This window comes from Punica granatum, chromosome 1, assembly GCF_007655135.1.
Source record: "Punica granatum isolate Tunisia-2019 chromosome 1, ASM765513v2, whole genome shotgun sequence".
NCBI classification, from domain to species: domain Eukaryota; kingdom Viridiplantae; phylum Streptophyta; class Magnoliopsida; order Myrtales; family Lythraceae; genus Punica; species Punica granatum.
The window spans coordinates 11,332,550-11,346,830 of record NC_045127.1 but is presented as its reverse complement, the minus strand read 5'-3'; the positions used below and the strand labels follow the sequence as shown (position 1 = coordinate 11,346,830).

The 14,281-nt window shown below is 30.1% G+C and overlaps 1 protein-coding gene across 1 annotated transcript; it reads left to right on the top strand.

The window, feature by feature from the left end:
* Nucleotides 1–12,151: 12,151 nt before the first annotated feature.
* Nucleotides 12,152–13,975, top strand: LOC116209401 (FCS-Like Zinc finger 15-like). Its single transcript, XM_031543066.1, has 2 exons — nt 12,152–12,668; nt 13,668–13,975. Exons 1-2 carry the CDS (start codon nt 12,331–12,333, stop codon nt 13,771–13,773), a joined length of 444 nt encoding a protein of 147 aa, XP_031398926.1. The 5' UTR covers nt 12,152–12,330; the 3' UTR covers nt 13,774–13,975.
* The last annotated feature ends 306 nt before the right edge of the window (nt 13,976–14,281 follow it).

Sequence of the window (14,281 nt, the reverse complement as noted above, 5' to 3'; positions counted from 1 at the left end):
CGTCACGGGCTAGCACTCAACAGCTTGGTAATATTCCAGTGCCCTCAGAACCACCGGAGTACGGTGGACTTAGATTGACCTGTTGACGCCGTACCGACGAACGGAACGGGAGGTAGCCGCCGTTCGAGTATATTTTTTACTTACTTTGACTTTTCATGTGCTTAAAATTAGTTGTTTGAAAATGAAGTTAAATTTAACTCAATTCATTTTTAACTATGTGTATATATATATATATATATATAATTGGTTATAATATAAGGTTGATGGAGAAAATAAAAAAGTAATAATTGCGTTGTTGAATTATGAAAAAAAAAAAGTTGACAAAAGTAATGAATAGTTGAAAGAATTTAGTATTAAAAATTGAATTGAATGGTTAAAAAAATTAAAGAAAAATGAAAAAGTAATAATTGTATTTCGAAGATAGGTGTAGTTAAATGGAGTGAAGTAAAAAAAAACTCCAAAATTAAACAAAGCCTAAATTTCTTAAATTGAGCACAAAACAAAAAGATACATTTCTTAACAAATATTGCCATCATTTTTTGTTTGGCCAAATAAATATAGCTAATTCATGGTCATGTATCACACACATGCCTAATAATCCAATTTTGGAAATTCTAGAGCTGATGCAATGCATACATTGAAACAGACATAAAAATCATAACAGGAGTACGGAGGAACTGATGAGAATGCAAACATGTGAAATTAGGGTAAAAGAATATATATATTTAGGTTAGCAATTTTCTATAAATCCCTATGAGCAATATCATAGATACGATTAGAACTAACAGATTGTTTAACTGGATAGGAATAAAAAAAGGTTTAGAATTTACAAAATATTGACTAGACAGATTATAATTAAGAAGGTTTAGATTTGTTTACAGAAAGAAAATTAAATATTTTTGTTTGATTATATCTTATAATTAAGAAGTTTTAGATTTGTCCTCGAACCTTCTCACTGATCACTGATCTCTTTCGACAAGTCTTGGTAAGACAAGGTCATCTCATGTCACCGGTCAGATTTGGTAGTCGAAAGTCATGACAACCCCCTAGGCTATGTGTCATAGTTGAGGGAAAGGCTTGCCCTCAGCTCACAAGGCTCGTCATGGACTCTCGACCTCAAGGCAAAGTTGTTCTAAGGTCTCCTAACCCATAGCGAACCTCAGGGAGGCTCGGCGACCTCGCAGAACTGGTGAGAAGGGAAGATGTTTCGGGATAATCCTCCTCGGCCGACCCAGCCCATTTGAACGTGTATGCACCAAAATCGGCCCAGTATGAAATTCATTGTACAGATGATAAATTCATTTGAAATTTTGGATTGTACAATTTTGGCTCATGTCCCACCTCAAGAAAGGACTTGTTTTGCCTCTGAATAATCAACGAAAGGACATTTCTGGCCAAATTATTCGCTTTCAAGCGGAAAGAGGACATTTCCTGCTTACCCAAGGAAACAGAAAAAAGGACATTTCTTTGTTCGTTTCTTTGTCTTGCATAAGAAAGGCTATGCAACGATTTTGTCATTTCTCATATGAAAATTATCATCGACCAATTGTCGATTTAACATCAAGTTTGGATCCCTACAGGTTCTGATCGGGTGTCTGATGAAAATGCTTACGAGCTTAGGTCGGGCATGATTAGTTATTTCTCCCTATATTTTCGGTTACAATAGAGCTTCATTAGCCTAATATAATGAACTAGAAACTCTAATAACTAATAAAAGAGCATATATAGTCCCGTTGAGTATTGAACTTGAAACTTCTTAATTAGCAAGTAAGAGTATACACTACTGCGTTACACTCTCTTAAACTCTATTATCATCTGCTAAGAATGCCAAATATCGAAATGCATGCAAATTATATTATACATACATATATAAACAACAACAATCATATTTAATTATGGAACACCATCAAATTTCCTACATGGCTAAAATTTGCACCATTGATTCCATTACATCTGTCTAGGGCCGTGCAAGAGGCGGTTCAGTGCAGGTATGGGAAAAATTTTCGAGGATCCGAAGTGGTCAGGTTTTTTATTTTAAAAACCATCCCCGAGAATCGAATTTGAAATTAAGAAGAAAACCAACTCTCTAGGGATCGGGTTTTTTCAGCTCAGTTCTCGGGTAACCCAAATAGACAAAGATTTAAAAGAAAAACTCAGTAGAAAACACAAATAAAATAAATTCTCGATAAATCATACAAAAATTTAACAACAATAACTTCACTGAGATAATCAAAACTCCATAGACCATAATAGCATCACTATCACTAGATAAAAGTAAAAGGGTCTATACGAGTCAAAGATTTATCAAACACAAAATCATACAAACAACAATAATTCGGGTTGGTTCTGGACAAATAGGTTTTCAACTTTGAAACTCGAAACCATATCTGAATCCGAGCTACAAAAAGGAAATCGACCCTAGAACCGAACCGGGTTCATAAAAATCTGAAGATTCGAATCGATTCGGGCAGGTCGACTCAGATTTTGTGTCTTCCAATTTTTTTAACAGCCCTACATCTGTCATTGTTTAAGAACAAAATGCGTTGTGCTGCTCGTGCAAGCGTTTAATTTACATAAGCCAGTAGATACCGCGCGTTGTGCGGTAAATTTTTATATAACTGAAATTAGATAATTAATAATGATTACAAACTAAAATATTGATATAAAGAAACTATTTTTGTATTGAGTAGATATGATAAGTACTACAAAAGACTACCAATTGTGAAAATTAAATTTATGATGGCAAGTGAATGAGTAACGTAGTCATAAGAAAGTGCGAACCATATATGAAAAAAGAGTCCCGTAATATTATCCCAATAGAGATGGTCAGTATGTCAAACGACCTATCCCATTTGGGATGGAAAAGAAATTAATTTTGTTTCTTATTTATATGGCATTTGGAATATTGAATTTAGAAAAGGTCACATTTCTCGATGATTTTTTAAAAAATTATTGAGAAAATTTTAATTTTTCAAAAAAATTTATTATATGTTATCATATACGAATACTATGGACGAATAATTAAAATACATTGAATGTGACACATATAAAATATAATAAAATTTATTGAACTGAAATTGATAGGTCAATTATTGTGGAGCTCAAGATTTTTTTGGTAATTCGGCTGTGTGGTGTTTTTTCCTTCCGCTCCTCAGCACTATACGCTTACTCGTGAAAATCGTATCAAGTCTTCTTAATATCCAATATACATTAAATGTAGAAAGTATCTTCTCGATATTCTACATACATAGATTATAGACAACAAACTTATGAAGTATTAATATAAAAATTGGCAAAATATATAAATCTCTAATTTAGAATTAAATTCTCCCAACAGTGAAAAACACTATTAGCCACGAGCTGAGTGTAAGCTAATGGAGTTCTCACGATATCTCTACTTAGCTTTTTAATATTATAATTATTTTGAAAATATCTTAATTATTGATACTTGTATAATTTTGTAAGTTATTAAAAATAGAATATACGTATATATTCTTTTACCTTAATATGTGAAGACTTTTCTATGATCTCTATACAATAGTTCTAACGAGACACATATTCAGTAATTGATTTGTTATAAAAAATGTATTTCATAAAAAGTCCGTCGCAGTTTCTTATTGAAATGACTAATGAGTCTGCATTATATATATATATATATACACACACATATATACATATTAATTATTTGCTTTTATAAAAAAAAATTTAAAATAATCACAACCGTCTAATTGAAAATTTAAACCCTGATAAAAACAACTTAGTTCATTTATTTACTAACAACTTTCACTATCTGTCTATCAATTATATAATTATAGATAGGAATAGCTCCTCCAGTTCTTGCAATAAAAAACCTATGTTCGTGTAAAGAGAATTTGCCAAGTCATTTTCTAATTTTTGGAACTTCTATTTGACTGATCTTTTTCGATTTTCTGTATTGATTTAGACAAGAAATTAACAAAAAAAAAATACAAAAAATACTAAATACATCCCCTTCTTTCATTTTCCTGCAAATTTACAACATATAAACTAAAAATATAAAAAATACTAAATCCATTCCCTTCTTTCATTTTCCTATGTTAATTTACAAACATCAACTAATGAAAATATAAAAATACTACGTCCTATAGTGTTTTATCGTGCGTTGGCTGGAATTTATATCTAAGTCACAATTTAAAAGCAGTGAAAACTAGCATCTAAAACTTACACTTATAACTTGTACCTTTATTAATGCTTGACTCATGTAATCATCAATATATTGTTAGAATGTTTCATTATAGCAATACATGTGTCATAGTTCTATATATAACATACTGCATCTTTTTGGATATTAATTTTTTTTATATTTTGCATAATTTATTCTATATATCTAATGAATATTAATACCCGGATTCAATACGTAACAATTATACGACGGAATTGTTACGTAAGGTACATTCTAAAATTACATATGTTGCATATACCTTTATTAATGCCTATTTATATATCAATGCTTTATTTTGAAAAATTCTTAATTATAGCACTAAATTTTCCACAGTTTCATTTATAACATTTTGCATAATATTCGAGAGAGTCGGTGACCGTATGCTGTGGTTCTGGAGGTGGAATGGCAAAGATTCATTGGTTTTCTCTTTAGTGAGAGTGAGTAGGTGAGAGAGAGGATTTATGTCGAGAGGGAGAGAGAGTGACGGAGGAGTAATTTCTAAAAGTGGAAAACGATTAGTTAGTTGTCTCAGTTAGTTCATGTTCGGTACGTGGAAATGAAATGAGTTTGTATAATGAAATATAAAGTATTGAAAGAAAAAACGCAATGTTTTTATTGAGTATGACAATTAAAGGAATATAATTATTTACCAAAATATCATTCTATATCCTCTTATGATACATGGAAAGTAGACATAAATATGTGATATTTGCACAAAAAATAGTTGACCATTATTTATCTTTTCGAGGAATTGGTTATTCCATCAATTGTGAAGTAAACTTTTCTTTTGTAATCATATTTTATTTTCCTAATTTCTCTCATAAATTTCAATCACTAACCATATTGTAATTGTGGTATAATTTACAATTTTGCTATTATACTTTCATGACTATATATATAGATATATATATATATATATATAACAAGTCCAAACAATGTTATAATGATTTTTTTTCTTATTAAATATATAGAATAAATTTTCTCGTATATCTTAATATTCTAACGAAAATCGGTTGAGCAAAATAATCTAATGAAATAATTAAGGATAAAAAAACTTTCCATCTATTTAAAATAAAATTTAGATAGAAAATAAAGAGATATTAGTTTTTTGTATTGTATAACATATAATTAATCAACGTTAACATAACTTATAAGAACTCTAAAATTTTGCTTACATCTAAGAGTTCTAGATTTTAATTCTATTATTACTATATTATGTGTTATATCGAGTATTAATTATTACAATTACATTATTATCGATTGACAAGATTATAGTCCGGCCGCACCGCGTGGCACTTCCCCTAATCTTACTCTAAACCCGGTCCATGACAATATTAATTATTATACATATCCAATGACAAAATGTGACTACTTAAATATGTAATAAGGGTTCATAGTTACTTACATTCGAAACCTAAGTGAATGTCTTGCACAACGTTCTAAGTTTATATAACAGTACTAATATTCTGTTCACTTATAAAAATAGCATTCTATAATTTCTTCTACATGCTTTTGCTCTAATTATATAATTAAGTTAACTTCCTTTATATTTATATGTAAATATAATAAAATAGAATAAAGTCTTGATGATTATTTTTATTAATAAATTTTTCTTTTTTTTAATTAACTACCTAACTAATAGTTTTGAAACATATCGATGAATTAAATTCTTTTAACGTGATTAAAATAAAGATTGCATAAATGTATAATTACAATATTTGATTCATATGTTAAATGAAATTGACATTCTATAAGTAAAATTGGTATGTACGTGGATAATTACAATTATTTCAAATAATTATCTTATAAATAACAAATTCAGAATAATTGGAAATGAGTTATAATACGAATTATGGATGAAGAAAACGATATTATTTAGAAAACATATTGTATTTTCTTAAATATTAAATTCTAAAAAATTGTAATAAATGACCTCCATATATTTTATAAAAAAAAAGAAGTGTAAATCATCTACTTTTAATAATTTTTAAATAGATTTACCTATCACCATTTCAGAAGTGTTCAATATTTAAACATACTTATTGCATATGGTAGATTTTTCTTGTAATTACTAATTATGTCAAAAAGTTTTTTATATATATTTATTTTAAGAAATTTTATTTTTTATAAATAAATTTTGAGATTATATATTTTAAATCAAAAGTGTACTTGTGTCAAACAATTACAGAGTATTTAGTGATTTATATGCATTTACTAATTTAATCCTAATTGAATATACATTTATGATTGTTTATTTAGATATTTACCTCTATTATATGCTATATATAAAATTACTTCTCCAACCCTATTTATTATAGGAATACAACTTTATATATATACTACTTTATCATACCGGTGCATTGCACAGATTTTTTAAAGAAAATTTTATTGTAGAAGTTTAAATTTGAAAATAATAATTTGGTTGAATTAATAATTTATATTAGAATGTAAAAATTTATATAGTAAATTCAAACTTGTCATAGAAGAATGTATGTCAAATATATGTCAAAAGTTCTCAACTGAGGAAGTCATGTGATATATTCATCATTACAATTATCAAATTAATTTCTAAGAAAAATTAATCTAAAATTTGAAAAATTTTGAATAAAATCATTAGTTTTTATTTTATGAAAGAATAAAAACCTTAAAGTCTATCAAAAATTTTAAACTTCATTATTTGTTTTGCGCCTTTATTGTAACTAATACTTTATATATTAAGTTTTATAAATTTGAGTACTTTTAGATAAAATGACCTAGTCACTTGAATGAGATTCTTACTTAATTAAGCTTTTATAAGATTAGCTATAACGCTTAAATTTTTATAAGTTTATACTAGTATAAATGATTATTTAATTTCTTAAATGATGAATATATTTTTTTGTTAACAGTATGATAATAAGTGATTGAAATATTATATATATATTTTTAAACTTTTTTATATGAATTAGTAAGGAATTTACCACTTTACCTCTATATTATTTTGACATTTTCTTTTCTAGCCGTATTTAATATATTGGTTATTTTCTTAAAATGATGAATATACTTTTATTTGTAAAAATCATGATAATAAGTTATTGAAATATTTACATACATTTTTGAATATTTTCTTTATAATACATATAGTATATTAATATACGACTTAATAAAGATTTTATCACTTTACCCCTATATTATTTTGACATTTTCTTTTCTAACTCTATGTAATGCATTTGTTATTTTCTTAAAATAATGAATATATTATATTTGTTAACGATATGATATTAAGTTATTGAAATGTTTTTCATACATTTTTTGAATTTTTTCTTTGTAATATATATAGTTTATTAACATATGAATTAGTAAAGATTTTATCACTTTATCCCTATATTATTTTTAATATTTTTTTCTACCACTATTTAATGCATTGATTACAACTTTATATTTATATAGATATATTATTTTGACATTTTCTTTTCAATCCCTATTTAATGTATTGGCTACAACTTTAAATATAGATGATTCACTGAGTGGAGTTGTTTAATATATCTATATATATATATATATATATATATATTTATATACGTCAAATGTAATATTACTTGTCTTTCTAGTCGAAGTGCTCGAGTATTTTTCATTCAGTTAGATAAGCGAAAACATATTGCTCTTCAATTAATCAACATAGCAAAAATATACTATCGACTGTACATTTGATTTTTTTTATGGAGTGTAATTGTTGAAAATACTCAACCACAATTTACATATTATGCACATTCTTATTTTTTTTAATATTTAAAAATAATGAAATATGGGCTAATCGATGCATTATTTATAATGTATTAATTCTACTTTATTATATGTATTATAGATTCCATCTATCCATGATGAATTTATTAATTAATCTATAATATTATATGTAACTTTTCAATGTAATTAACCATAATTATAAAGTATCTCTAAAATTTATTTATAAGAAAATAATGATAAAAAAAGTAAGGATGCACACAATGTGCAGGCTCGAAGACAAACTTTATAATGTTATAATATAAATTACAAGATTTTGCTTACATTTTTAATGCCATCGGAAAGGGAAGGAAAAAACATTATTACTTTATCTTCTTTTTTTGGTAGACAAGAGGCCAAAACTAGAATTAAGCTATAGGATACAATGGCAAGGTATGAAGGCTCCAATTATATTGCCAAGGAGAAAGGGAGTAATGCCATTCAAAGGATACAGATGGAACAAGGAGCCGAGTAAAAGATGTAATGACGATCCAGTTGAAGCAAGAGTTCCCCTCTCAATAGGACAGCTGGACGAGAACGTATCGCTAGCCAAGATTCCACGAATATCCCCCACTAAAGTGGAAGTATGGTTAAGTGCAGGAACATTATGTGACAGTTAAGTTCCCTTAATTGAGTAATCACAACGAGCTAATAAACTGAACTAGACTTTTTATTCAGCAAAAAAAAAAAAACTCAGTCAAGTTCCATCTTGCAGCCTGAATAACTCTACAGGCTGTATTATTACTTAATTATTTTTTTGTTCGGCAAATTAATGACGATCCATTTCACAACCAATGATGAATGTAAGAGGCAAATTACTTAATTAATTCCTTGGTATTTTCCAAAAGAAAATTCTCCACTACCTTTTACTTTATTTATATAAGGAAAAAATACATCTCAAGCACAATTTCTTGCTTTTGTATCAATTTTATCACAACCTTTTAAAATTACACTATATAACATAACGTTTAGGGTGTAGTGTTAATTATAGCCTGTATATTTTTCATGAACATTAATCGGAAGGCTGATGTGATGTACCCGTGGATGAATAGTGAGCCCAGACTCCTGCAATATACTCATATTCCGACTCATCCGGTGCTCTTTTACCCACCTGACTTCCACACCATCAATACTCGAATCTCATTCACACCTCTTCACATACAAAATTGCTCTTTTTGAAAACAATCACGCGTTCAATAAAATGAAAAAAATTCGCATATTGTACTTATTGTAGTTCATATATTGAACAATGGATGAAAACTTGTTAGGAAGAAATGAGAAGATCGTACCTATCACATGAAACACAAATCATAATTCGTTTCTTCCATGAAAACAAAAGAGTGAGAAATTTGAAAAGAGAGACTGGCAAGAGTCTAGATTATTTCGCATGTGGCAAGAGTCTGGGCCAACTATTCATCTACGGGTGCACCACATTAGTCTTTCGTTTAATTTTTCAGGAAAAATTGACGTCATGACATAATTGACACTACATCCTGAATGATGTGTTATATAATGTAATCTTAAAAGGTTATGATAAAATTAATACAAAAGTAAAAAGTTGTGCTATGATTGACATTACATCTTAAACAATATGTTATAGTAATTTTAAAAGGTTGTGATAAAATTAATATAAAAGTAAAAGATTGTGCTTGATTTATATTTTTCCCTTTATATAATTGTCCTTTCGTATTTTTTGGGGCCAAAAAGAGAAAAGGGAAAATAAAAAGGGGTTGGCATTTGTAACTCTTATATATTATATTTCTTCATAAGATGAAAAAGCAACGAGTCATGATATCACTCGGCGGCCTACATTGGAGCTGGAGTACACACACTTGCCCCCACTATCAAACACCTATCCCTCCATCGATCAATTTTAGATCTATTTAATTGCCTTTTGTCGATCTCCTAGAAAGTGATTTTTATCCCCATCGTAAAATTCCCAATTTATTGTTTCCAACCAAAATAAATTTTAAAAAAATTTGTCGTTTTTTCCTTGTTTTTAGTTAATGGGAAAAAAAAGGATTGCATTTGGAAATTACTTTGTTCTTTTTTTTTTCCTTGTTATTAAGATCTAATGTGAAAATAAGCCATTCAGGTAAATTTATGATTGTTAGGCAAATTTTCAATATTTGAATATAGAATATCATGTTAGATATTGGATGTCCATACTATATATTTACATATATATATATATATGTATCTATATATATAAGATGATCAATTTTCTCGATTGCAAGAGAAGCCGTTAATCTACTATAATAAAATAAAAATATTAATAGTTAATAAGTTGTATTTATCATAGAATTGAATACGGAGCTTTTTTGTTAATAGGCGAGCGCATACGCAGTACGCTACATCCTCTTCCCATGAGAGATGGCTGCTTTGTTTGTGGACATGTGTCTGAAAAATGTCATTCATGGAAAAATATGATTGTTAGGCTTTCCTTTTTATTAGAAAATGATTATGAAAAGGAAAGCACAGTTATTATGTCTTTACAAATATCTTTATTTATTCATTCATTTTCCACGGCATGAACTTTTCCATATATTGGTAGGAGTCCGATAAGGGGAAGGAGATGTGGTGCTCAGTAACTGGTCAAAGCTTTGGAGGCAGATTGGAACAAATTATTTGGGAAGAGATAACTAGATAAGAATGCTTGCATAAGTTTCTTCATTTGCTTGTAGACATCATTTCATTATCTTAAAAATATGGATCTATAAATCAAGAGCAAGACACAACAAATAAGAACATCATATGAGAAAGGGAGTATATTACACGCAACTACACTCTCTCGTCCGAAGTCAATAAATTGCGGGTTAAATTCTCAAGCACTGTCTATTATGTTCGTGACATCTCCAATAATTACAAAAGAAATACTATTATAATAAAGTAAAATAAAAAAGAGTGTAGTATTTATTTTAGATGGACCATACTGGTTGTTATCTTACCTTCCCCCTTTTTGTCTAAATTTATTATATAAAAAGATATTATCTTTTTTATGTCTATCCATAAAGTGCAAATGCACAAATTTCTTATAGAATCATTAAAAAAAAATGAAAGAATGAAATGGAGTTTTTTTTCTTTGGTGATAAAGAAGACTCATGAGCATAATACAGTAGAGTAAAAGTGCTAATATCTAGTATACTAGTACTGGTAGTTCCATCACGAGATATGAACTTACAATCTCTTAATTGACATGCGAAAGAGTGCATTATTATGTTTTAGTGAAATGAAAATTTCATTTGGAAGAACTTTTACCATAATTTAAGATGAAAATATATTTGCAGGAAATTGCCAGGTCACGAAATTCGCCAGCCAAAAAACCAAAGAAAAAAACAGAGAAAATTTAGGGTACGTGGGACGTGGCACTCACTAAGGCTTCCACCAGTATGATCAATCACCTGGAGAAACTATCGGGTCCTCTCACGGCTCCAAAAATAATATGATCTCACTAAGGAGCCGTATCCACCTCTCTTAACTATCCAATCAACTTTTCTATGTGGTGTGACTTACAAATGTTGTGGAAGAGAGAGGAGGTGCAGTACAACCCTTTAACGCACTCTTTTTCGGTAATTTAAAAATTATAGATTTGATTTTCATGATATAACTACTTATATATATTTTATTAAATTTTCTATTTTACTTGTACTAAATTGTAGGCCTCTTTTATAATAAAAAGAATAAAGAAAGAAGATGTTGTGAAACGGTTATCAGAAGGATTATATAAGCTTCACTCATAGTGATTGATTAATGAACATGCACCACAGTCAATCTTGATTATTTCAGAGAACTTTGAAAGGACTTCAAGTTTTGCAACAACACATAATTTAAATTTTCAAGATACACGCATTGCAAATTTTGAATCCGGTCTAGCTGCACGGGATACGGTCCATGGACCATGGTTATATAACTTGATCATTTCCTCCTGTCCGGCTGCACGGATTACATACATTCCTTGATAATATAAGTTGACCGAGTGGTTTAATTCTTTTCCACTAAAGATTTCTAGACCCATCATAATTTTCAACAAAACTTTAAGTCCAGGAAGAATCATCAATCGTCAAATGAAGGACAAATCAGCACGCGAATTACTTTGAACTGCAGAGGTAACCAGTTGCGCAAATTTTATCTAATGTGTCATTATTACAAGAGAACTCTCTAAATTGCCTCCATATAAGGTTCCTTAACCCCACCCCACCCCTCATCTCTCTCTCTTCCCCTTGGCCCTCCCTCCTTCCATCCGTCAACTAACCTCTCTTCTTCAGTTCTCCTCTTTAACATATTTACAGCACCATAGACAGAAAGAAGAGAGAGAGAGAGAGAGAGAGAGAGAGAGAGAGAGAGAGAGAGAGGATGAGAGTGAGTGAGAGATGGTGGGTTTAAGTGTAGTCTTGGAGGGGCGAAAGGGTCATGATTTGGAGTTTGTTACCAACAAGACTGCTAGTAGTAGTCCACAACATCCACTTCATGTCAACAACACCAGCAAGGCTATGGTCATTCACCACACCGGTGTCCTCTCCTCACCTTACCCTATTTCTCCGAGGAATACCCTTCTTCCGTCAACTCCGACCTCGAGTACTTATAGGTCGACCCCAGGAAGAGAACTCGAGTGGTTCTCGCAAGTTCAGCCGCCGCAACCGGCTTTTCTAGACTGCTGTTTCCTCTGCAGGACCAAGCTCCTGCCCGGCAACGACATTTACATGTACAAGTGAGTGCCTTGTTTGATTCTTTTCTCTTTTTCTTTACTTCTTTATTTTATTTAACATAATTTCCTTTTTTCTTAAATCTTTATAACCTTAATTATATTAGTACTCATTAATTAAAACATGATGTTCTGGATCTGTCTATTTTAGATGGACTGACAGTTGATAGAAGCATAACTGGAAAACGAAGATAAATGTATTATTGACGAGTAGAGAGAGTACGATACTAACCGATAACTCATTTCTTTGTTACTCGTGTTCTATCTGTTGGAAAATAATTGAAACTTCACATGAATTACATATATCTCTGGTTTCGTTGGAATAGTGATATGCATAATGTCTGTACGGTTGCCTTAGGTATAGATATGATTTATTATAGGGGTATTTACCTAAAATGGCTCATGATTTGCTCGTTTTGTCAAATTTATCCTATGCTTTTTTTTGTCAAATCTACCTCATGGTTTACTTTTTGCATCAAATCTATCCTGGCGTTATCTTTTCCGTCGACATCTAACGGCCGTGCTGACGTGGCGCCTACGTGGCAAATGTGGCCCACTATCTCTCCACGTGCCACGTTAGCACGACCGTTAGATGTCGACGGAAAAGATAACGCCGGGATAAATTTGATACAAAAAGTAAACCATGGGATAGATTTGACAAAAAAAAACATATGATAGATTTGATAAAACGGACAAATTATGGGCTATTTTAAGTAAAAATCCCTTTATTATAATATGCTACAAAATTCAGGTTTGTGCACATGTTCCCACTTCCCATTCAGTTGTCTCATTTTCTCCTATAAGATACTGAAAATAAGCAAATGGCACACTATATTTACGGTTTGATAATAACTGAGACAAAGTATAATTTCTCAAAGAAATTTAAAATAATTATCTCTTATCTGATAATTCAGAAATTTCACATTCGTTAATGTGTATGACTATAATTATCCTTTTATTTAATCTAATTAATTTGTTTTGTGGGTGATGATTTGGGGAGTGAAGAGGGGACAGGGCGTTTTGCAGCGTGGAGTGCAGGTGCAGGCAGATTTCCCTGGACGAGCAAGCTGAGAAGAAAAAGAAGAAGAAGAAGAATGGTTGTCACTCCTAGGACGACATCTTTTCTCGTCGAGAGTCAATTTGTTTTTCTATTAAGGATAGTTCCAATTGTATCGGTGTATAATAGGAACATTGTAATATATATGGTAGTCATAGATTTAGGATTAATTAGTTTCCTTTTCATGTAAAGGCTACGGCCTATTTACATAATTGTTTTACATCAATGGAGATAAGTTGGATTGATTCAAACTTCACATGTTCTTTTCTCAAATTTTCCCTTTTTCCTTTTCCTTTTCCTTTTTCTTACTCTTTTTTCCTCGGATTGTCGAAGAACTCCGAGCTTGTACCTTTTGTTGCTCTAAATTCTCCATATTTTCCGTGTTCGAAGTCGTTCTGCAATTCAATCAAAGACTCCATCCATTTATAACATTCTGTTTCTCATGTTATGGCACTATAACTATTCAGCAAAAAAAAAATGGCACTATGACTAAATTTATGTTACTAAGGGACATAAGTTCATGCTCAAGCGAACATGTTGCACAATCCTTAAATCATGCATC

Coding starts and splice junctions, on each gene's coding strand:
- LOC116209401 (XM_031543066.1), top strand. CDS start 12,331: ATGGTGGGTTTAAGTGTAGTCTTGGAGGGGCGAAAGGGTCATGATTTG. Junction 12,669..13,667: donor AACGACATTTACATGTACAA/GTGAGTGCCTTG, acceptor TGGGGAGTGAAG/AGGGGACAGGGCGTTTTGCA.